This window comes from Centroberyx affinis, unplaced genomic scaffold (assembly GCF_046629955.1).
Source record: "Centroberyx affinis isolate AG114_WGS23_722 - 3 ecotype Tasmania unplaced genomic scaffold, CSIRO-AGI_Caff_v1 ptg001111l_1, whole genome shotgun sequence".
Taxonomy (NCBI): domain Eukaryota; kingdom Metazoa; phylum Chordata; class Actinopteri; order Beryciformes; family Berycidae; genus Centroberyx; species Centroberyx affinis.
In genome coordinates, this window is record NW_027279653.1 from 687,064 (window position 1) to 711,394 (window position 24,331).

The following is a 24,331-nucleotide window of genomic DNA, read 5'->3' on the forward strand; positions in this document are numbered from 1 at the left end:
CTCTCTACACAAATGACAACTTCGGGCTTGAAAACCACATAAACTAGTCCATCATGCTTTTGAAGTCAGGACTATTCTTCACTTTGTTTTTGTTTACCCTCCAAGCTAGTCAAGTCAAAGGTAAGATCACTGCAGGGGCCTGTAATTGCTGTTCACATATTTGAGTTGTTTTTTCAGTTATTACCTTTGCAGTTTGATTGGAGAGAGAGATGTCTTTTGTTTCCCACACAACAGATAGAGATATTGTTGCATGTGTGAGTGTCAGAGGACTTCTTCTGCTTTCTGAACAAAGTCTTCTGCGGTCTAAACAGACCGCAAATGCAGAAATCTCACTCTCTAAGGCTGTCTTGCAATTACTTTGGCAAGTGCCAGATGTTATTTAGTAATTATATCAATGAGGTTGTAAAATGCTCTGGTGCATGACAGGAGACTTAAAGAGATGGTGATCCACTTGACTTTAAGCATACACTGAAGGACAAGGATTGTCCATTTAGGAGTGTGTGTGTGACTGTGCAGTTTGGAGATTTTTTCCTGCAAACTGGAAAATGCTACCTCAACCTTTGTGTTGAATATGGATCTGTGTTTTCTATTGTAGAACCATGTCAAGGACAGTGAGCAAACCACTTTAAGGTCATGAATATGCACATTGAATACAAACAACAGCGCAATGTCATATAATACAAGCACACTGAGATAGATAGCATCATTTGACCAACTAGAACATTTGCATCAGCAGTGGTTGTGTTGTTCAGTGTGATGTGCCCGGGTGAGCTCATTATCCTGGAGGAAACAAAAGCTATTCTGTTCCCAGTGTCGCAGGACGCTAATCTTTTCTGGCTTGTAACTCTGCTGTGAGGCCTTTGCGGTTGCACTGGGCATTAAAGGCCCATTCCAACACTCCCTCTTCTGGCTCAGGCTCTCGTGTCTGTACATGTGCAGGCCAGGCTCCAAGCGTCCTGCATCTCGGAACCATTTCAAATTGTGTCTCGATCGCACAACTGTTAATGAAAACACATGATTAGGCTGGATTTCTGACCTAGGGGTTTTGGCTGAGGTGTTTGGAAGGTAAATGTTCGGGGGGGTAAATGGGGTTGCCCAAACTGGATTCAAATTGTCTATAAAACTACAGGCGACAATGGATATGCAGGCAATTCCCACACATTCTTTGCATTTCCTTGGTGTTGGGCCAAATTTGGCAAAAGCGAAAACAATATTGCTCTTTGTAGGGGTTATTGGTGATGCGTAATACAGTAATTAATACAATTTTCTTGGTGGAAGAGTTTATGTTTAGCAAAATGTCACTGGCAGCCTAGTGTTTGGTTTTATCTTGTTTTTTCATGCCGAATTCTAATTCCAATTCCAATTCCAATTCCAATTCCAATTCTAATTCTAATTCTAATTCTAATTCTAATTCTTAAATTATCTATTGAAGCAGTCTGCACAGGAAGTATACACATTCCTATAAAAAATGTATATGATAATATGGTTGCAAATACAAAAAGCTCTACAGTATTATTCTATTTCTGCTTGTGGTCCAGTGTGTTCAACATTGAATTGACACAATTCACCAGTGGACGTGACTAAGTTCAAGTGGGCCAGTGATTGTTCCCTTGTTCTAAGTGTTAATTGCCACAAAAATGCCCTCTCCTGCCAAGCAGCAAGCTCTGTGTACAGGTCTCATTGAGGTCAAAGTAACATTGACCATATTATTTACACTCACTCATTCATTTTAATTTCTATCTCTCCCCTCAAGTTCCATTTTGTTTCCTAATCCACAAGAAATCCAGAAGAGGTACAGTTTGGTCTGATGAAGCCCTAAGTCTTTGTTTTGAGGCTCATAAATCCTGGCTTATTGTCTTAAGAAGGCCTCTGAGGTTTGCCACCTGGCATCACAATGAACGCCTTTTTTTTTTTTCCAAAATAGGCTTGTTTAGTGGGGTGACTGTAGACTGTGTTGACTGGCTGACTGACTTGTGTAATGGCATGGAATTACCTTCCTATAATGACTCATGAGTATGACTGAGCTTGTTTTCTTTACTGAGGTGATCCGAAAATTAGGGCAATTTTCCTCATGTGTGCCATATTTCATATCCAGTGATATAATGAATGCAAATCGGTCTTTTCTTGGAGGCCGCAAATAGCTGAGGATGAGGGGATTTGTTGGTTCTTATTTTCATTAGCCACTGAGATCTACCAGTTCTCTGCCTTTACTTTATTTAAAAAAAAACTTTACCGTTTGCTGAGCATGCACTATCTTTTTTCAGCTCCATTCCACATTCATGTGTTCACACCTTTGTGTTGCCCAGTACCACCTCAGACTTACATTGTCAGCCACTGAGCAGCTTCACTGGAGCAACTGGGGGTCAAGTTGCCCAAAGGCATCTCAGCAGCAGTTCTTGACAGAGAGGAAAGTGTTACTCATTCACTTTCCCCACACACTCTTAAAAGACTATTATTTCCAACACATCGCTGTGTCTAGTTTGGGACAACACGCATTTGTGTCACTTTCTAACACAGCATATGTTAAACACAGTTGAGGTTGTGTCTGTCAATATGGATTCTTATTAATATACAGTATATTGTGTAGACAAGCAACACAAATGTGTGTTGTGCCAAACTAGACACAGTGATGTGTTGGAAATGACACATCCTTTTTAAAAGTGATGGTGATTTGAAATGACGACCTTCCAATCACAAACCAGCGTCCCTAACTGCCAGGCTCCCACCACGGTCATAAACAAAATTACAACTATCAGTCAACAAACTTTACAGCACAAATCATTCTTTGCATCTTAAGTAGATACAACATCACACATGTAAAGGATCTGTTCTGATATATGTTTTCAAAATGGACTCATAGGAACCTTTCAGAGTTGGAGATAATTCTTTTCATTGCCAATCTGAGTGCTATTTATAAGCAGTGCAAGTGCAAGGCCAGAAGTCCACTTAGAGGACTGGATCGATGTCATTAGGTAACATCCTTGTTGGATTAGGTATCTGCAAATTCAAACACTCCTTGGTGTTTGTGTCAGCAGCCTGACTTGTGGATACACACTACGAAACTAACTCAGATAGCAGGTCACTTTAAAGGATAGTTTTGGTTTTTTCATGTGATGGATAATGTAAACTCAGAGTTTTTGTAGCCAATGTTTATTTGCAATTGTGGTTTTGCTCTAATGCACAAGGACAAGCGTGATATATTTCAAAATTCATGGCCAAATTATCTTAAATCGATTAAAACCCTATGCTAAATAAGCAGGATTTTGGCCAACATTAGAGACATTTGTTGTTACATTATATTTATTAAACATAACCAAATTTCGCTGCTGTTCATATGACTATTACCAGAGAAACAAACAATCTACTCCAAACCATACAAGTGACTATTAGATTAAAAAAATATATTTTTACTTTACTGTAAGTATGTCACAAATTACTGAGCAATTAGTACAAGGATCATTTTTGTTTTGTTCAGATGGCTGTGAATTATCACAAATCATCAACACAAACACTTTTGTAGCAATGAGTGAGAACTCTTCTCACACTTATATGATAAAGTCAGCACAAACTGCATCACATTAACACAGAATCTCAGCTACTTATTATCGAGTGCTTTCATTTGATATATTTACTCTATTTGGCTGTGCTGTAAACTGTGATAATATACCACATAATTGCATTTTCTCTCTGAATAAGCGACTTATAACTTCTCTACTCTTGCAGACCTCCATGACCATGTGTTTTCTGGACTCAAGGATGTTAAATACAGACACTTTCTGGAAGCCTCCAGACCCATCAAACACACCACCAATGTCAAAGCAGCACAGGAAGCACATCGGACAAAGAGGTCAGCAGTCTTCACCACTGGGGTCAAAGTCTGTCCGCAGGAGACGATGAAAGCAGTCATCACTAGTCACCGGGCCTATTACAAGCTCAGAGGTAAGGGGAAATATCCACTGTTAGGCTTTGATGTGAGCTCACACTGTAAGTCCCAACTATATTCATAATCATGACTGGACATCTTGATAGAGTGCAATGCATAAACATTGACTCTGTGTCCAATGAGAACGAAGTACTTAATCAAACGGAGATATCTCTGAGGATAAACAGTTGAATAAATAATTGCTTGCTTTGATGTTGAAATTTACAAAGAGGATAAACCTAAACTTGAAAGGATGACAAAAGATGTTTTAATCTACTAAAAAATGCATGGTTCTGTAATCTTATGTATTAATGTAGATTACATTCATTATTTGTCTTTACTCATAAATTGTTCATAGTCTGGGACCAAGTGATATTGAGATAATGCAATGATATTTGTTTTGTTTTTTTCACTGGCAACACTGAAGCTGCTGAAACTGATGTTAGGGATACAGACAGAAGAAACACTTAATAGAAAAGTTTTATGCAAAAGTTTCAGAACACCAGCCTTTGTCAAAGAGAGACAGATAATTTAAGATACTAAGATTGATACCTTGGCTGGTACAGTTGGTCAATAATACAAATTGTTCAACAACAGCTGCTTTGGCATATGTTTTTAAACTGCTGTAAAATGAGGCAGATTTAATATGGTGTATTGGACGTAATCACATTGCAGCATAAATGAGTTTGAGGGAATGAATTTCCCACAAGCATCAAGATATTGGACAATGTGGAGCTTGTTCCCCATAGAGGCGTATAAAACACAGCTTCAGGGGGTCTTTGTGCTCATGATTTTAATATTCACAAAAATGTCATGGACATGCAATGACTTTCAAATATACAATTTGACATTTACTGAAACACATTGAACTTATACATAACTACCCCATTTTGCTTTCCTCTTAATATCATATCAAATATACTTTGTGAGTAAAAAAAATCACATATCTATAAAGCATTATAGCTTGTGTAGTGACGTGCTGTGTATTTAGATGTGAAGTTCCACTGAATTTCTGCTCTGAAGGGAAAATAAGCTCATAAAATGGCAGCTAACCCAATACCTAATATCAGTGCCAATACCAACAATGCTCATTATCCTCAGTTATTCCATTTCTCTATACTGTAGCTCCAACTTGCCTATTTCAGTCCTATTTGTCCTTGTTGCCAATTTGGTGTCGATGTATGGAAAAACAATGCAGGTACACTGGCCGACAGCCTACCTATCTTTTTGAGATTATGTGAAGATTTGATGATACATTATTTCTGATGTGTGCTTGCTTACTTGCACGTTTAATTAAGTGTTTTCTTATACCTTCTGGGAGAAGTCAAAGGAAAACCTCCACCAAGTTATGTGATATTTCTGCAGTTTGCCAGGAGGCAATTTGGGAAGCGTTTCGCATCTTCTTGGACAGGGTTCCGAACTCGGAGGAGTACAGAGCCTGGGTTTACACCTGCCAGCATGAAAACCTCTGCATGGACGACCTGGCCCAGAACTTCAGCAGCTCTCAGGAGCACCTGGATATGGTGGCCAAGGTCAGTACAGCCCCGACACAACCCCAGTGCTCAGTGATGGGTCTGTGGCACTTTACATTAAACCATGTTCATTCTGCATGGGTGGGCTCTGTGTTGCTGTTTGTTTCCTTTCATGAGGGAAAGTTGTTTTTGTTATAGTGTAATAAATGTATAAGTCTTGGGGATCGGGGGATCAGACACTGGAGTTTTCCTATGCAATATGAATTTTATATATTTTTATGGGATGCACTGTTTCTGTATGTTTTTGCTGTGTAGCACCTTGAGTTTCCCTGTGTATGAAATGTTCTATATAGATAAAGTTTGACTTGACTTGACTAAAATATGCATCTGCTTTCACAATACATGTCTGTCTGAGCTGACGCAGGATACCTAAGAACTACCTATTTTCCATATAATGGCAGTGAATCTGAAAGCAACACCAGTACAAACAACAAGCTAACATGTTTCACAATTTACAGCATGATAAAACCTTATGGTCTTTGGATAAAACAGCAATTAAACAGGAATAGTGCTGTAGAAGAGTCCCAGAAGCCCACTGTATAGATTTATGGTATCTGACGTATTGTTTTTTTTACTTGCAGAGAGTAGCTGAGCAAGCTGAAAGTGAAGGGTATGTACAAATTTATTTAATTATGCTTTTAATGTTTAATAGAATATCTGTGTTCAATCTAATTTCCTTTGTGTGTTTCAGCCATTGCTCTTGAGATACATTTGACAACAGATTACATTTATAGGAAACAAATTTGCTGCTGTTTTTTCTTTGTGCAAAGTGACAACATAACTGCCAATGGCTTCAATTCCAGAGGCAATAAAGCAATTACCTCTTCTCCAAAATTTTAAAAAGTTTTTGAAAACTAGACTTTCACATCTACTGTAGCAGTGAAGAAACCTAGCCGGTTTATTTCAAGCTCAGGAGGTCAAGGGATTAGCGCTCTTAAGCATGCAGTTGCTTGACTGACTGGAGCGGTGCACTTGAATCTTTTTGATTTATGAAAACTGGTTCTGAACTATTTAATCTAGACAGACAGGTCTAGACAGACAGGTGGACAGATGACAGTTGCATTTGGCCCAAATGCCAACCATACCAATATAACCATATTTGAAAGTCCTGACTGTACCATAAATTGCTTTGGAAAAATAAATAAAAATAAAAACTTTGCCACACATCAATACAGTACTAACTTGGAGATCATCTTTTACAGTATGGTGGGATAATAACTGGGGCATAGTAAATAAATAATTCCTAATGAATGTGTCCTTTCCTTTCCAGATTTGAAATTGGAACCCCTGGGCCAGAAAGAGAATGTAAGCTGTATACATCGATGCAATGAAAGCAACTGAATGACTTGACTTGAACTGAATGTGTATCAATGCTATTGATTGAGCATTTTAATAAAATAAACCTAATATATTAACGAGTGAACTGTTGTTTTATCTCAGGTACCTGGACTCCCCCTTTGATTCTGCTTCCGACTGAAGCAAGAGAGGTAAGTTGGCACTGGGACAGTTTTCTCAGAAGATTTGGGACTCAGGGATGTGATAACACCTACAATCCAATACAAAAGTGATTTTCAATTGATCGTTTCATTTCAGAAACAAATACACAAACACTTCCATTTTTGTTAACATAATTCACTTCTTGTAAAGTGCCAAAATCCCACTCTACAATTTTTTTTACCTTGCTTTTCAGAATGTTATGTCACACTGCTGAATTCATATCTAACAATCTGGACTCAAAACCTCAGCTATCATTGATAGTTACTGCAATGTAACTTAATCTTTTGTTTTCCAGATAAAAGAGGATCCAAACATGATACCAGAGAACTACGAGGAGCATATTATTGAGTTCAGTGTCACCATAGTGGATCCTGGCTACAGTGAGCTGCTGAGTGACCCGGAGGCTCCAGATTACCACGTGATCACACAAGATCTCACCAATAAGGTAAGAGCCGAGTGCGAGGAATCCTGTCATATTATTCCAAACAGCATCCCAACACCATCCACGGTCAAGTGCAAAAGAATCAGTTGTGATCTCAGGTGGATAAAAGTTACATGCATCATTCAAATTCACCATTTAACACAACAACCGCTTTGTCACCTTTTCCCCCTTCTCTCCCTCTCTCATCTCGCTCTATATTATTTCCTTTCTCTTTATTGTCCCCTTCAAAACAAAAGCTTTTCTTAAACAGCAGTATAGCATCACGATGCAGTATGGCATCATGTCTTAGAGTAACTAGTATCTAAATGTGATTGTCGTCTTCTACTATGCTGTATCGTATTGTGTAAAACTTATCCTGGCTGATTTAATAACTTTAAGTGGCTCTAGGGTGCAGCCGAGTGACTTTAGATTAGACTTTTAAATGACCAAAAGCTAATAATCAGATCTAATCATATAGATTATCTCTGAGTAAGAAGGCATTGACTGAGAGTCGTACAATAGCTCTTAAGAATGACTTCTAGTGGTGTAAACCATAAGTATATACTTTGATTTGAAAGAGCTGATTGTTGGCTCTAAGAATACGGTAGTGTAGGACATTATGGAAAGGCAGAAATACTTAGTACCGTGAAATAATGTGATCATATATAGAAAAATGTGAACAGCATTGCACTAATCAGTTTTATTCTGAGTATTGTATATGTGGGGTGCCTCCTTCAAGCTACAAATGTGATTGAAATTCTTTTGATTGGCAATATCTTGCTGCTTTTAGCACTGCTAAGTGTGAAAGGAGCTTAATATCAACACAGAATATATGTATAAGGATACTGGCAGACATGAAAAGCTTGAATCGTAAAACTCTGCGATAAAGATAAAGCATTTAAACCTCATGACTGATTCACAGAGAAAATGTATGCCTGCTGCACAAAGAAACAAAAGTGATGGTATCTTCATGTTGCATGTGTAAATCATCCAGCCAGTGTACTTGTGCTATGTGAGCACACCCTTTGTTTTTATTGAGTACATCTGTTTTGTTATGCTTTGAATACTGCAATACAGAGTGATTGCAGAGAAAATGCTGATGTGCCTTAACACATCTATTTGAATCTGACTTTGTTCTTCTTTCTGTAGATGCTTCATGTTTTCGAAAAAGTTCCAGGATTTAAAGAAATTCGTGTTCTGGGATTTCGGTGGGTTGAGTGAATTTTTTTTTTAATAAAAGTTTGGCACAATCAACTGAGAAAACTCTTGCACTCCATTCCAAAAGTGTCTTAATGTACTCTGGAACAGTGACTTATTTGGCAAAACAATATATATAGCCCATACAGTATTGTTGCACTAAAAAAGCCATGAAACTCAAAACATAAATCCTCCTTTCTCCTAGTTTGGGATATGACTTTAGAAATTTTTGCTTTCACAGACATCCATTGCCAAGGAAGTCTGTAAATTTTGAATTTTGCTGACATGATTTGTTGTGTTGATCAGATCGGAGGACGTGTCTGTGCGTTATGCTGTGGTGTTTAATGGAGACACGGAGCTGGGCGATGAGGCAGAGGGTTTTGTGGAGCCAGGCTCAGAGACGGACGGAGACGTAAACGCACCTAAACTGAAGCACATCATTGCAAAGGCCTTAAGACAGGAGACATTACTACCGCTGGACATACAAACCCTCAGCTTTGAGGCTGGTAAGCATAACATCATATCAAAATCAAACCGAATAAAATAAAGCAGTTCAGAATAGGATTTTAAGGTCTTAATTTTAGCCCTGACACATGAATTTCAAAGGCAGCTCTCTCTTTTCAGTGACCACAATATATCCAGTCGCAGAGCTCGGCATGAATCCCGTAGAGAGCGTTGTATCCGAGGGCATCATCACACCGGCCACGGTAGAAGACGGTGCTCCAACCCAAAGTTTCTTCCCCACTGTGGCAGTTATAGAGAGCTCCTTGGAAACGTTCACACTCAAACCAGAAACACACACCTTTGTGCCTTTCATCCCTAACGTCCTCCCAGAAGCCACTGCTGGACTCAGTGGGGAGACTCCCGCAATGGCAGCAGTAGAGGAAGAGTCTGCAGAAGATGCTCCTGAGGAGGCCGGTGACGTTTTGCCGCCGGTCACAATGTTGGTAATCGTTACAGAGCAGGAAGAGGAGGCAGAGCTGGAGGAGATCGCACCTGCTGAACATGAGGAGGGAGGTGAGGCTGAACCTGAAGAACAGGTGACAGAGCGTAAGGCTACTTTTGGTATAATCTACGTACAGCAATTTGTAATCTTGTTTTTGAAAAGTTATTATATTATTACTTGATAACACTTTATTTGGGTAGTCTAATGTTGATACTCAACTAACTATATAGTGACAGTTTAGCCTAACCAAAACCTAAACCTAAACCTAACCCTAAACCCAACCCTAACCCAATTTCTAACCCTATCTCCAATCCTAGGATTAAACCTCACCCAGAAATCGAATATAGACTAGGCTACTTTTCACATTATTGTATTGCCTGAAACTAGATGTTTTTATGACACATTATACTCCCCTGATAGTAAAATGTGACCTATTATTTTTACTAAAACATACCTGTGTACAAAAATTATGCTTATGTATTACTTTTGTAGACAAAAATTGCAGTTTAGCATGTTATGAAACCAAAATTCTATTTTTGGCAAATGTATTTCAAATTCCCTTCTTTTCTGACGTGTTCCCTTGCAATAACCTGCACCAGCTGACGTGGTCAACGAGGAACATCCAGGAGGGCAACAGAATGAGGAAACTCTCCAGACATCTCCAGACTTGGAACCTATAGGAGCGACTACTGATGCACCCACAAAGGTTAACCCAGAGTCTACAAAACCAGAAGTTACAGAGACATTTGACCCAGAAGCAGAGGTCCCAGTCTCCGTCCCATCATCTGGTGAGGATGCAGTCCAAGGGATTGAACCAGAACTGGAGGAGCTGGATGTAGAGCCTGTACCACCGCCCACGGAGAGTGGTGAAGCCCCCGAGGACAGAGATGAGCCGCCGCACAGTGGAGTGACACCGGTCTCGACGGACAACTCCAACGTTCAAGAGGATGTAGAGCAAAGTGAGAACGGGACAGAGACGGAAGTGACAGAACCTCTGGAGGAAGACAGCGGCAGTGGATTCCCCTCAGAGTCTGACGAGCGGCCGTACGAGTCCACCGCAGCCCCGGCCTTGAGACAAATCAGCACCCCTCTGATGACGGCAGTCGACAAGAGCAAAGAGTTAGTGGTGTTCTTTAGCTTGAGGGTCACTAACATGATGTTTTCTGACGACCTGTTCAACAAGAGCTCACCTGAGTACAGATCTTTGGAGAATACCTTTCTTGAGCTGGTAGGTACACAAGCTTTTGTGCTCGATATCATGCTTCTACATGCCTCATTCTCATACTTGCTTTTGTAGCCCCCAAGCTGATGTCATGAAATGTCTGATAAGCTATATTTGTGCAATATGTAATGATTAACTTGTTGTTTAAAGTGATACACCAGTAAGAGCAAAAACATTCGAGACTAGCCCCAAGTTGGCTCTTGATCTGAATCTTTCTATCCTACACAAGTGAGGATGCACTTTACAGTAAGCCTTACCCTCACAGCTGCTATTTTTCCTTTATGCAAATGTCTCTTAAAAGTAAGAGTAAATTATAATAAATTCATATTGTTTCCTCAATCAAGAATACTTATTATAAAGTGTGATATGGCATTATCCAATAGCCATATTCATGATCAAATCAACAGTATGCAAGCACTTTCATTTCAGAGGATCCATTGTGTCAACAGTAAGAAAAAGCTGGTCAAATATTTTGTTTCACTTAGACACAGCACTCTGAGCCCAGAGACTCGCCAAACCCTGGAGCCTCCAGTAAATCTGGGCCAAAGAGACAGACGACTTTAGCCTCCATACCGGTATTGTTTCCATATTGGAACTACATCTCCCATGCCTCAGAGAGAGCATGACCTTTCTATTTCTTACCTAACCTTTCTTTATGCAGTATCTAACAATCTGAAAAGAACTAATAATTCTAACATTTATAAATCACTTGTCGTTAGTTTTTGGCTTTACTTTCCTCCTCTTATTAGAGATATACCTTCTTTCTGCAAGTGGTGAAGTTTTTGAGTTTGGGTCTAATATTGGCATGTGTGTTTTTGTGTTTGCTTTGTGTATTTTGCCTTAATTCTTTGAATTGTGCTTAAACTTTGGCTTTGTCAGGGACTCACTGTTTAGTTCGATTTTTCAGAATGTCATTTTGTCACATCTGTGTCTGCGGGGATTTGTCCAATATTCTGGGCAAAACAGTCCAAAGAGGCTTCTGCCGTTAAGAGTGTCAAAGTTAATAGCTTTTATGGAAGGAAGGTAAACATATTGTTGTGCAAAATGGTTTAAAAAATAGTAGCGTAAGCAAAAGATCTGTTGCCATTCCTTTGTACAGACAGGCTCTCTGGTATGAACAGTTTATACTATAGGAGTGCTGTCTCCTTTGGACTTGTTGAAGTTGCTTTGTAATGTAGCATGCATAGATTATGATCTATGACTTATGGGACTGTAAATTCAGATTCCTGTGTACTTCAGCTTTCTCTTTGAGAATGAGAAATACATTATGTAGTGAAAAGCTTGGAGAATGTCTAGTTAGACTTGTTACTCATGAATAAAGCCCAAAATGTATTTTTGTACATTGGCTGCTAATATGTGTACTATAAACATAGGTCAAGGTGTTTGAGAATATTCAAGGCCTTAAAGAAAGATTGATTCATTGAGTGAGTCAATGAATGAATGAATGAATGAATGAATAACTCCTTTAATTTTGGAGCAAAATAATGTGATAAGAGGCTTAGTAAATCTGTTACGAACTAATAATAGGAAAGTCACAGCTTTGTGTAATTTGTGTTGCTAAAAACCTTTTGCATTGTACATAGTATGCATGTACATGATGACAAAATTAGCCCAGGGTGGTCTGAATCATGGGACCTGGTCCTGCCTTAGTCATTGTAGGCCTCAGAGGTTTCTGACTTGGGGTAAGAAGCTTTAAGTAATTCTGGTCAGTACGAGCACCACACACATTGTTCTATTAGTGGCTCCAATCTGCTTAGTGCAACATCAGTCAGTTGTGTGAGTTTTGTGTGGACATCTGTGCGTGTTTTACAGTAGTATTACTGTCTGAGATGTCTGGTACTGCACATGTATGTGTGTTCAGTACTGGGTACTTTAGGTTTACTGTCAAAAACACAACAAAATAAAATAAAACACGGAGTGGTGGAGGTCAAATGGTTTTGGAGAGTGTATACGTGTATATAATAGGCTATGTCTGTGTACTGTGTATGTACTCAATGTACACAGTAGAAACCAACATTAGCATGAGTATGTTTGATCCATTTCTTCCATCACATATAGCAGAACCTCTTTTTCTCCTAATAAGGGTTTTAAATTTGCCATAGTTGCTGGCAAGGAGGGGAAGATTGTGTTTCTTTAAACCTGCACCCATTAGAATACATCAAAGAAAGAAGCATCAGTTGACATCCCTATTTAGTTTCAAGGCTTACCCTGAGGTTGACAGAGGGAACATATTTTTAGGCTTGCTCAGAAGTGCCTTGTGCACAGTGTTATGTAAAGGCCTCAGCCTCACACTGTGGAGGTATATCAATACAAATTGGATTGCCTGCTCGCTGCAGTGCCAGGGAACAGAGGGGACGTAAGCTACTGGGGGAAGTGGGTTTAGATTTCTGATGAACTGCTCTTTATAGGAAGTGACAATCTTTCAGGGTAAAGATAAATAGGTAATGACACATTACATTTTGATGCTTTCCTTGTAGATTTTCATTAAAGCAGTATACATGGAGGTCAAAAGTTGTTATGCATTTGATGTGTTGTGATTTTGCAGTCTGAGCCATCTTTCCTTAGAGAGATCTCCTGTGCATTCATTTTAAGGCAATTTTCATGGCAGATATAGCAATAAACCATGTTAGCACTGGAACAGGGAATGGAATATTAAGTGGTGCGGTCATATAAGAGATAATAATACACTATATAGTTAGTCGCTTTAGGTTTTGCAACATATTGAAATACACAAAAAATAATATGCGATAATAAAAATAAAACTCCATCTCCAATCTTAAATGGTTGCCCAAATTGATCTGCAGTTCTCCTCATTAATCAATGTATTTAGTTCTGTAGAATTCTTTCTGGCAAAACTAATGTGGTCAGAAGTTTTCACTGGTAAGTATTCACCATGTATATTGTCAATCACCTATTATGAATAGTGGAAATGTCTTCTTTTAAATGGGCTATTTAGATAGACAAGGGAACACTTTGAAACAAATATATCAAATTGACACAATGTTATAAATCGCTGAAAAATCATAAGGACAATCATAAAGAAATGTCAAATAATGTCCATTATGCAGCCCATTTAAATGGACATAGATAATGTTCTGTTGGATATTGGACCCCATTTGTGATATTGTAGGTTCACTGTCTACCATATAAACCATTAGTTTCCCTTTGCCACACTCCTTTATTACTCCTGTACCTACTGGTTTGTGAAGCAACCAATAACATTGGACATGGAGGTTTAAATTACTTTTGTTATTTGCTAAATTTGAAATATTTTCATGGCAACGTAATATTCTTTACATTTACATTACATTTCATTTTGACATTGGAGATCACAGAAGGGATGTTTCACCGGGTTTTCCAAAACAAGAACCAGTAGATACATGCGTAACCTCAGGAGAAGCATGAGCAAGTTTGTCATAGACTGCAGCTATATGGTTCTGTTTGTGTCGTGCTGTCTGCATAGTGTATGAAGGCTTTTGCATACAAAACTTTTGTAGAATGTATATGGGTCACGAAGAAAGCTCTATTTCTGTTGTTCCTTAGTTCACAATACCAACTGTATTCAGGTTTGTTGTGAAAGGCCTCTACTTTGACCTTGTGTGGAAGGCATTAGAGGTATAGATTGGTGGCTAATCTACAGTATAGCTTGACATCCTTCATTGAGACAAATGGATGACCAAAAACAAGCCCAGTCCAGCTGCACTATAGGCTGTAGCCCATTTTCTTGTTGGACTCTCTCTCTCTCTCTCTCTCTCTCTCTCTCTCTCTCTCTCTCCCTCCCTCTCGTTCTCTCTCTTTCTCTCGGAGGCTATTAGCTGTAGGGATCTGGCCCGCAGTGAACTGTCTGCAAGTGTTAAGTGAAGTAGCCAGATCAGAGCAGAGCTCCTTAGGGCTTCTTATCTCCCGCTTTACAGCCAGGCATGGAACAGGCCAGCTAAAGCATCGTAATCTCCCCCTCTCACACTTTGGTGGTTTGACGCCGCCTCGTCTGTAGTGAACACAGGTGGATGAAGTAGAGCAGTTCTGATCAATAAACATTGATGTAGGGCCTAAGTTACACCAGTTGGTTGACTTCCTCCCCAGATAAATGCCACCACCGTCATCAGTCCAAGTCCATGGTTTCTGCAAGTCACGGGTGTTTGGGAATCAGCTTATTTACTTAAATGCAACAGCGTGGAGGATTGTAAGATACGGCTTAAAACTCGGCTGCATAGATGTGTTTTTAACCAGGTGTTAGTGATGTTGTGTAGGTGCAGAGCACAGTGTAATACTGAGATACACTTTGGGGCCAACAATAGCATGTATTTGTTACCGTAAGGCACTTTAGATAAAAGTATCCACCAAATGGCATACATTATGTTGTGATGGTTTATTGGACTGCAGATTGCTTTGCTGTCATGTTGTCTTTTTTAACCGCTTGATCTCTTCATCATGTATTCTCTGACTCTTTAGTGACTAGAGTTAGTATGTTCTGTGTTCTTACACTAATGTTTATAAACCTAACCCTCATTTTTATTCTGAATTTAATAATACAGTCAGTGCAATAATTGCAGGATTTCATGCTTATCTAAAAATTTAATTATGTACTATTCCTAGCATTCACACTGTAAAATGTGACCTGAATAATTCAAATTCAGCAGCGCTGTGACAACCTCAGTCCTGTCATTGTGGAAGTAAACCCACTGAATTAAATGTAGCCTCTTCCTGCTTTCAATTTCCCAGATCCTGCTCCTCCGATCTTGTTCTCAGGAGGACACAGACTCTTACTAATTTGCTTAAATCAATCTGACGTTATTTCTCAGTTAAGAGTCTTTGAACTTTTCAATTAAATATCTCAATGGAAATCTTTGTCCTCTTAGTATCTCCTAGTAGTGCTGATAACAAATTAATTTTGCTCTCCCTTCCCCTCTCTCCTTCAGCTCCTGCCATATCTACAATCCAACTTGACTGGATTTAAGCAGCTGGAGATCCTCAACTTCAGGAATGGCAGCGTTGTGGTGAACAGCAGGATGAAGCTGGATAAGCCGGTGCCATATAATGTGACAGAAGCTGTGCACTGTGTGCTCGAAGACTTCTGTAACGCAGCATCGAAGCGGCTTGACATCGAGATTGACAGTCGCTCCTTGGACATAGAACCAGGTAAGATGTCCTGGCTTCATCTTTGTGTCCTCAAAACATGTCGATACAGTACTTGTTCTTATATCTGTGTGGTAAAACTTTGACCACTTGTACAGGGGTTCCAAACAAAATAAATTCACAATTCATGAAATACACACGCGTCTCTCCTTATCATGTAAGTGGAATATGGCCACAGGTCTCATTGTCCTCAGAGACATCTCATGAAGAAACTCATGCATAAAGTACACTTGCTGTGATTTGTGCTGATTCAAGTCACAACACAAGGTCAGAGCGCCTGTCCACCGCACGCATTCTCGACCCGCTGTCCTTTGCGGTCCGTAGGTGTGATGCAATATAAATCTGATCCGTCTTTCGTACGGCGGAGCTCATTCCTGCGTATGACCTTATTAACCACGCCTTACTGAAAGTAGACACCTTCATTCACATCAATCAAAACGCCCTTTAATTTCTCCTCTGAATGCCGATGACAATGACAGGTGGACATTGCATTCATGTTAATGAGCTGTCCTCTCGCTCTCTCTCTCGCCTGTTTTTCTTCTCTATCTCTATCTTTGTCCTCTCCGCTGCCCCCGCTCCGCCTCCTCTCTCCTCCCCTCCTGTCTTCTCTCCTCTTGGCTGTTTTTCAGCTGACCAAGCAGACCCCTGTAAGTTCCTGGCCTGCAATGAGTTTTCCCGCTGCGTGGTAAACAGTTGGACGGGTGAGGCGGAGTGTCTGTGTGATCCCGGCTACAGCATGGTGGACGGCCTGCTGTGTCAGAGCACCTGCACCCTGCAGCCCGACTACTGCCTCAACGGAGGCCTCTGTGAAATAATCCCAGGGCACGGAGCCACCTGCAGGTACCCAGCAACCAACAGGGGAAAGGGGACAACAGGGGAAACTGCATGACTATATTGTTCCTCAGCATGTGCACCATTGTTTAAGAGACTCTTTTTTCTATGCGTATGAGACAATATGTGCTGTATGGAGTGACTCTCTCTCTAACCTGACTTTCTCTCAACCGTTTTAGATGCCCTGTAGGTAAATACTGGCACTACCATGGAGAACGCTGCAATGAGCTGGTGTCGATGCCCATAGACCCTCCGCTCATTGTAATCTGCCTTGTGGGAAGCCTCTGCTTTGTTTGTGCCGTCATTGGCATTTTGATATTCATAAACAAGAAGTGCATACGGACCAGAAAGGCTGTGACTCTGGTGTAAGCAAGACTTTTTAACCTTTTTTTTTGTTGGTTGTAGAGTTGTGATCTATATGCGGTAATGTTGTTTGGTGTCGTTCGTTTTAAAAGCATTTTTATTCACAGCCCAATCTCCTTTACGTTGTAGGCACAGCCTCTCTCCCTATGGCTTTGAGAATACTTTGAGGGTGAACCCAGTTTTTGAGAATGACGATGGTCTCTTAACTCAAGTATCCACATTACAATATCCTTCGAGCTCTGGTTCTTCCCAGTCCCAGCAGTCTGAGCAAGACACTTTTGCCTCAATTGAAAACATACATCTAAGTATTGAGGTAATCTGTACTGTGCTGTACAGCACAATTGGCTAGAATACTAATCTTAAACCTTCAACTAATCTCATCTAATTTACTCTAACAAACTCTCACCGAATCTTTGTTTAATTTTCCACGCAGTAAAGTTTGTGTTGCTTGGTTATTTACTTACTTACTTACTTTACTTACTTAGAATAATTTTCTGTTCTCAGCCTCTGTACATTCCAACCTTTTGTTTGTGTGTCCAAGAAATTATATTCACCATCAAAGTAGACAAAGTGTCTGATCTATTTTCAAGGTATCTATGCTTGTAGACATTACAAAATCAATGTGATGTCTTTTATTTTATTGTTAAAATGATCATAATAAAATGTACCTTTGGAAGACAGAAGATCAGACATACTGTAACTGAATCAAAGTGTCACACATGGCCCATCCACACAGAGGGACAGTCTCTCACAGTAGGACAGTCATGTAGACCAAGGTCTTCAGGCACCTTCAGAAGCTGCTCAGAAACCTTGATCTACAAGATCAAACACATTTTTAGGCCATTTAAGGTATAAGCATGAGCCAGAGTTGTGAAGATACTCCGTGCCAAATCCAGCAAGAATGTATGGGTTTAACATTGAGCTGTGCAGTAGTAGCTGTAAAACACTTCTTCATCACTTCTTTATTTTAGTAGAACCTCTTTCTTTCTTCTCAGAATAACGCTTCCTTAGCAGTTTGCTCACCTGTTTAAAATGCCTCTGGTAATGTGTTAATGAGCCACATGGTGATCGCTGTGCCTGTCTATTTCTCCACAGATCCCCAGACAACTCTACACAACCAGATCCGAAAGGTTAGTCTCTGAGATGGTGGACTTCCATCACTGCATACCGCACAATGAGGTGAGGACCAAAAAGTAAAGTTTGACTTACACTTTGCTGCTGATATAAGAGAATGACTGAACTCATAGAAACTAGCCATGCACTCAAGGAGACAAATGGCGTATAAGAGAGTAATATATATTGCGCAATAGTATTTACTGAGTGTACAATGTGCAATGGGACATTCAATGCTTTTGCAATAATTTCAAGTGAGTTCACGCTCTACAACCTTCCAATTTGATTTATAAACAGCATCCTATGGCGTAAGTGTTGCTCATATTTAATAATCCTTACGTCAAATATTTTCCAGCTCTATGATGCGTGTAAAGGTAAAGTATGCAGCCCATTCTGATATTTCATTCAAAAAAACAAATCACTGATGACTGCTGTGCATTAATTTAGTTTTAAATGAAGCATAACTTAAAAAATATAACAATGAAATCATGGGAAAATCTAAATTCTAACCTTAATATGATTTACAGAAAAATTTTATATAACCTTAAACATATAGTGCATGACTTGTGGGTGCTGAATATTCATTAATGATATAAGTATGCAAACTAGGCCTCTGCAGTGTCTGCTTATAGCAATTAAAAAAAAATGTAATTCCATTTTTGCTTTGGTTGCTTTTTTGAGTTTTTATACATTAATTTGATTATTTATATTATGCTAATTACTTGTAGGTATGCTTACAAGGGTATTTTTTTCATTTACACTGAATGTACAAAATATTAGGGACACTTGCTCTTTTCGTACACGTACACTGATGAGGTAAATCCAGGTAAAAGCCAATATCCCTTATTGATTTCCCTTATTAAATCCATACCTATCAAAGGTGGAGATGTAGATAAAGAGAAGCAGATGAGCTAGAGAAAGATTTTTAAACTTTGAGACAGTTGAGATATGGATTGTGCAAAAGGGGCTGCAACTCAGTATCAGGAGGATGTCCCTAATATTTTGTACATTCGGTGTGTAATTCAACATTACATGAGTTATTTTAATTTTCCCTATTTTCTCCTCCAGACGTGGCGACCACCAAATGAGTACAGAACATGCTGTCTCCTAAGGGCACCAGATACCGAATGTTTTGAAGTGACAGTTCTTTGATGACACCTTGTTCATCTTGAGGACCGGCCAGCACAGCGACACAGTGCAACATGTAAGGAAGAAAAGACTTCAGTTGCTTTTTAACTGTTCTTTATTTGGGACACCTGGTTTTTACATGACATGTGAACGGACTCACATAGCACAATCAGATGGCGGCAGTGTTAAACGTGATTGAGATTAATTGTTCATAGAGCTGGTTGTGTCTTGTTAGACAGAGAGCTATGGATATTACAGTATGAGGTGGACTTAGGCTGTCTTTAAGTGGACCCTAATATTTATATTGTATATTGAACGGTAGGAACATTTCCTGTAAACCCTTGGCAAAGGTTGTTCTTTCCTCACAATGAGGTATTTATTTACAAATTGATACACATGGTGGTATCTTCAGTGTAGGCTACAATGCTGTATATTGTTTCAATGCTATTCTCGACCATTGTTCTGTGTCCCAAAAAGAGAATGAATGTATAAGCTGTTGACTTTGGTCATGACATATCGTTTATAGTTGTGATATATTTGATTTAGGCAAAAAAGCAAATATTGGCTGCTGCATTTCCATCAGTAGGAAAAAAAAGAAGTCTGTCCTATTATAAACAACTACTCCCACTAATCATTTGTGTTTTGAGAGCTGGGTAATAACAAAACACACATGGAGGATGTGGACAAGTTTTTTTTTTTTTTTTACACATTTTACATTTAAGTGTAAAGAATAAAATGTTTTTTTTGCATTTAAATTGTAATGTGCCTTTGTTTTTTCTATGTATTTCACTGCTCAGAGCAACTCCGGTTCAATTGGTCCAGATGCATCATGTTCAAAGGATATTTACTGATTTACTGAAGTTAGTTTTCCATCACCACAGGCAGACATCTGGGTAGGATCAGTATGTGTTAGCAGTCAAATCAAAGTCACATCTACTTATTAGCGTTCATTACAATCAATTTTTTTTTGTTGTTTATCAGAGGTGTGACCAAGTCAACTTTGCTTGAGTCCCAAGTCAGTCTCAAGTATTCAGGCACAAGTCTCAAGTCAAGTTCCAAGTCTAAATGTAGATTACCAAGTTAAGTCCAAGTCAAGTCCATGTCATTAATGTCAAGTCTCAAGTCTGAAAAAAATCAAGAGTCCACAATCAATTTGAAAACAAAATATCTAGGACTTTTCAATCATTCCATACATATTCAGAAAACATAATTTTTAACAGAATTTAAATTCAGTCGTCACATACAAACAAATCTCATAATTTTCAATCTAAGTCATTTACACAAACACAAGATCTTTTGTCAAGACTTTAGAAACTTTTTCAAGTCATGAAAGCACAAGTCAAAGTCAAGTCCCGCGTCACTGAAGTCATGTGAATCGAGTCCCCATCTCTGTTGTTTATTAGTATTAATTCACCATAATGGCAGAAAATTCATACAATATCAAGAAACTATGCACTTTGAATAAAACACTTAAGTCTTTTTTAATCCAGTTGACGGTTTACCGGATGCCCGCCTCAGCTCAACGACGACTTTATATGAACTGTTAAGAAGGACATCAGCAGAACATGAGCCTTTGTTATTTAATTTATTGACCTGGTTGTCTTGTTAGCTGCTATTGTTATGAGGATGTCTAAGCACTGACCGGCGTTCGTTGCCAAGTTTAGGAATTGACCGCATTATCTACAGTACCTTAGTAAAAGAAACAATGAAAAATATGGTGGCATACATTTATTTTCTACTGTATTCCAGTGCAAAGATCAACATACAATAGAAGATCAAAGAGGGAAAACATGAAATTAATCATCAGTTAGTCAACAATCTTTCACTAAATGAGTATAAGCCTAAAAACAAAAACATGACTGTCGTTACATGACTGTCGCTATCAAAACAATGAGATGATTGACATGGTCCAGAACTTAAGAAACAGAGGGGTCAAGTAATCAACTTATTAAGATATTGTGAGAAAAAACACACAAACACACACAAAAATTACATTATTGCCTGTAAAACAACTCAAACCCTCAAACCAGCAAACATGATGTTGAAAACAAACTTCTACGTTCCTCTCTTGCCTATCAAATGAACAATAATAATAATAAAAAAAGTTAAGGTTTGCTTTTTCAATATTTTCTACAGTGAACAGAGCGCACACTGATTTTCTCTAAGAATAGACAAAACTTGCCCTGTTGCCACCGCGACCCTGACCTGGATAAGCATCAAGAGAAAGGATGGACGGCTGAAAAGGCAAAACGTAGATGCTAATAAATCCAGCACAGCTTTAAATGCATTCATCTTTCTGAAAAAGTGCATTCTTGGAGCGAAAATACAATTTGTCACTAAATGGAGTAATATAAATATTTCATGTGCAGCCATTAAAAAGAAGAAATGCAGTTGTCACAGGATTTTTGTCCCATTTGATGTCATGTGTCAAACATGTCATAGCAAGTAATACCAAAATATATAGGTTATATTATTTATTTACTGTCTTGCTGTTGTATACTTTCCTATTCTGAAAGCCTGCTGCTGATAAAATAATCATTTCAGTACTTAATTGACAGAACAAATAAAAAATACAGTGCTTTCTCACATTTTTTTTCTTTTCATTCCATATGAGCTGCATGATACATGTGAGAAATGCAAATCTTAATTATCTAAGACGTAACGTTGAACAGTAATTAGATTCTTAATACCCAAAAGATCACAAAGCATGACTTGAGAAAGACCAAGATTATTCCACACCATTTTCAAAAGCACCCCTACACATTTTTTTTTCTAAAAATCAAATATACTGTACCTATTCCAGTCCATTAAGGTTTTGATTGAACAGCTAGATAGGCTACATGACAATTAAGACTCTCTTGGGGTAGAGCAGCAAGATTATAATTAAGGCCTCAGAGTGGGATATTCCATTCAAGCATAGATTGAGAAGAGGAGTGAATATAAGTTCTAACTTTCCACCAATAAGGTGTTACACAGCAAAATAAAAAGAAATAAAAAACAGGAAAAAAACATAAGAAAAGACATACAGGTACTTAAAAACTGGAGATAATTCAAAGAGTGAAACACTGAGTGCCTGCAGTGAGACTGTATGGAGAGTGTCTTTCCCTTTTCTTTCCCATCCCACAAACATGTATGTACTGCGCCTGTGTGTGCTTGATCATATGTTTGTGTGTGTGTGTGTGTGTGTGTGTGTGTTCACTGGTTCACTTGAGCAGACTCTGCAGCATGGCGGTAGCGTAGGTGGGGCGGGCCTGCTTGCTCTCGATGGCATTCCTGAGGTACTGAATACCGTCGCAGCGTTCCCAAATTTCTTCAAACTGCCTTGGCAGGATCTCCGCCCCCCTCTTCCTCGTCAGGCCCGTCTCTTCCAGGCTCAGCTCACACATCTCCATATCGTCTTTGCCTGTGTGGAGAAATTTCAAAAAATGATACATAATTTAGCAAGGAGTTACACTAGGGCTAGGCGATATTGACAAAATCAAATATTACAATATTTTACACCAAATACCTCCATATCGATAATGTGGTGATATTTTGGGGATGAGTATTCATGCTTTCATAGGATATTTACAAACAAGAACATTTTGAACATTAGTAATGATCAGTAATGTGTAATCAGTAATAAGCAATGTGGATATGATGAGCAGGTAAAGCCAATCATTGTTCATTTTACTCTTTTATAAGTTCAGAAAATTTGATCATTTCACTTTAACACAGCCTTTAAGACCAGGAAGAAGTAACATTTAAGTTATTTCACAAAATAACGATAACCAAAATCCCAGACGATATCTAGTCTCATATCACGACAACGATATTATACGATATATCGTCCAGCCCTAACACACACACAGTCGTACCCACCCACCGACATTCAAAAAAATGACACATCTGCATATACAACAACCCACACATGATTTGTTGCTGCTGACCCACCTGCCACCAGCACAATGGGGCGCTTGTCTGGGTGGAGCTCCATCTGTCTGGCTATCCAGGGCCCGTCGAAGTGGGCGTACCACCAACCCTTTTTTTTATTCTGGGGGTCCTTGTACTGGTCGGCGGGCCGGATGAACGGGATGCGGAAGTAGCGCTGCTGGCGGTTCATGGCCACCTCTTGCTGCTGGGCCGTCATCGGAGGAGCCGGGTTCTGCTCGGCTGCAGCGGGACAGCGGGTCGGGAGGGATCGTTGGAATATTAGATCTGGATTTTGTTTGTTTTGTTCTCAAGAGTAGCATTGTTAGGGGTGTAGTGCATTGTTAGAGGGAGTAGTATTCACAACCAAGCGCCCATCATTTGGACTCAAAGAAACATCATCTCAGAATACTTTTTGCATGTTTTGGCAACACCAAAGAACACAGTGAGTGGGGCAGAAAGTATAAAGCTCTCAAACCATGAGATCAAAAAGGACCCAGGAAATGCCTAAGTAAATACTACTGGGAAAAGCCAGGTAAAGCAGCTTTTAGCCTCTTATGAAATAGCCTTGACAAGACCCCTGCTGCATCAGCAGAGGCAACAACAGGATCCAAATGTGAGGCAAACAAAATGGGGCAACTAGAGCTTTCAAGAGCTTTCGTATCAAAAGAGAAGGGCGAGTAAATACAGTGAAAGTAGCCGCAACAGTGAATCCAACGTTCCCATTCCCCAGCAACTTCAATATTTGTTCTTATGATGAAAAAGTATGGAAATGAAGGCAGAGCACCCGGCAAGCTTTCAAGTAACTAAATAATGTGTGTGTGTGTGTGTGTGTGTGTGTGTGTGTGTTTGTGGCATAGACCATGCTTGGTTGAGTTGGGAATGAAACGAGCAAAGGAAGGAGCTGTCATGCTAGCAGGCACTGAACCTGACAAGGCATGGCTGGCAGCTACTTGCTAATTAGAACAAATACTTTTGACAGAGCCAGATGGAAGGCAGCCGCACTTTTAGGCCCTGGTGTTTCATCGCCTAATTGAATGTTGGGAAACACAGGCAGGTTATTTGTGTACTGGCCATTAATCCCTGCCAATGAAAGCGAGAGGCGGAAGCGGAG

General features: G+C 39.3%; 2 protein-coding genes across 2 annotated transcripts in view; one reads left to right on the forward strand and one right to left on the reverse strand.

Annotated features, from left to right (window-relative positions):
- The first annotated feature begins 53 nt into the window (after positions 1-53).
- Positions 54-19,358, forward strand: impg1b (interphotoreceptor matrix proteoglycan 1b). The gene is made up of 18 exons (XM_071523707.1): positions 54-120; positions 3,724-3,939; positions 5,288-5,454; positions 6,036-6,064; positions 6,725-6,759; positions 6,895-6,941; positions 7,247-7,396; positions 8,522-8,580; positions 8,876-9,075; positions 9,194-9,586; positions 10,115-10,743; positions 11,223-11,312; positions 15,657-15,876; positions 16,503-16,713; positions 16,884-17,069; positions 17,197-17,380; positions 18,163-18,246; positions 19,249-19,358. The coding sequence occupies exons 1-18, from the start codon at positions 54-56 to the stop codon at positions 19,330-19,332; spliced, it is 3,051 nt and encodes a 1,016-aa protein (XP_071379808.1). The 3' UTR covers positions 19,333-19,358.
- A 1,698-nt stretch (positions 19,359-21,056) lies between these two features.
- The window catches only part of LOC139647751 (unconventional myosin-VI-like), a 42,577-nt gene continuing 39,302 nt past the window's right edge, over positions 21,057-24,331 (reverse strand). The window contains exons 32-33 of the mRNA XM_071523717.1: positions 23,242-23,460; positions 21,057-22,711 (exon numbers count right to left, since the gene is read on the reverse strand). Of these exons, the coding sequence (XP_071379818.1) occupies positions 22,512-22,711; positions 23,242-23,460 (419 nt within the window). The 3' untranslated portion in view covers positions 21,057-22,511. The remainder of the gene's footprint in view (positions 22,712-23,241; positions 23,461-24,331) is intronic.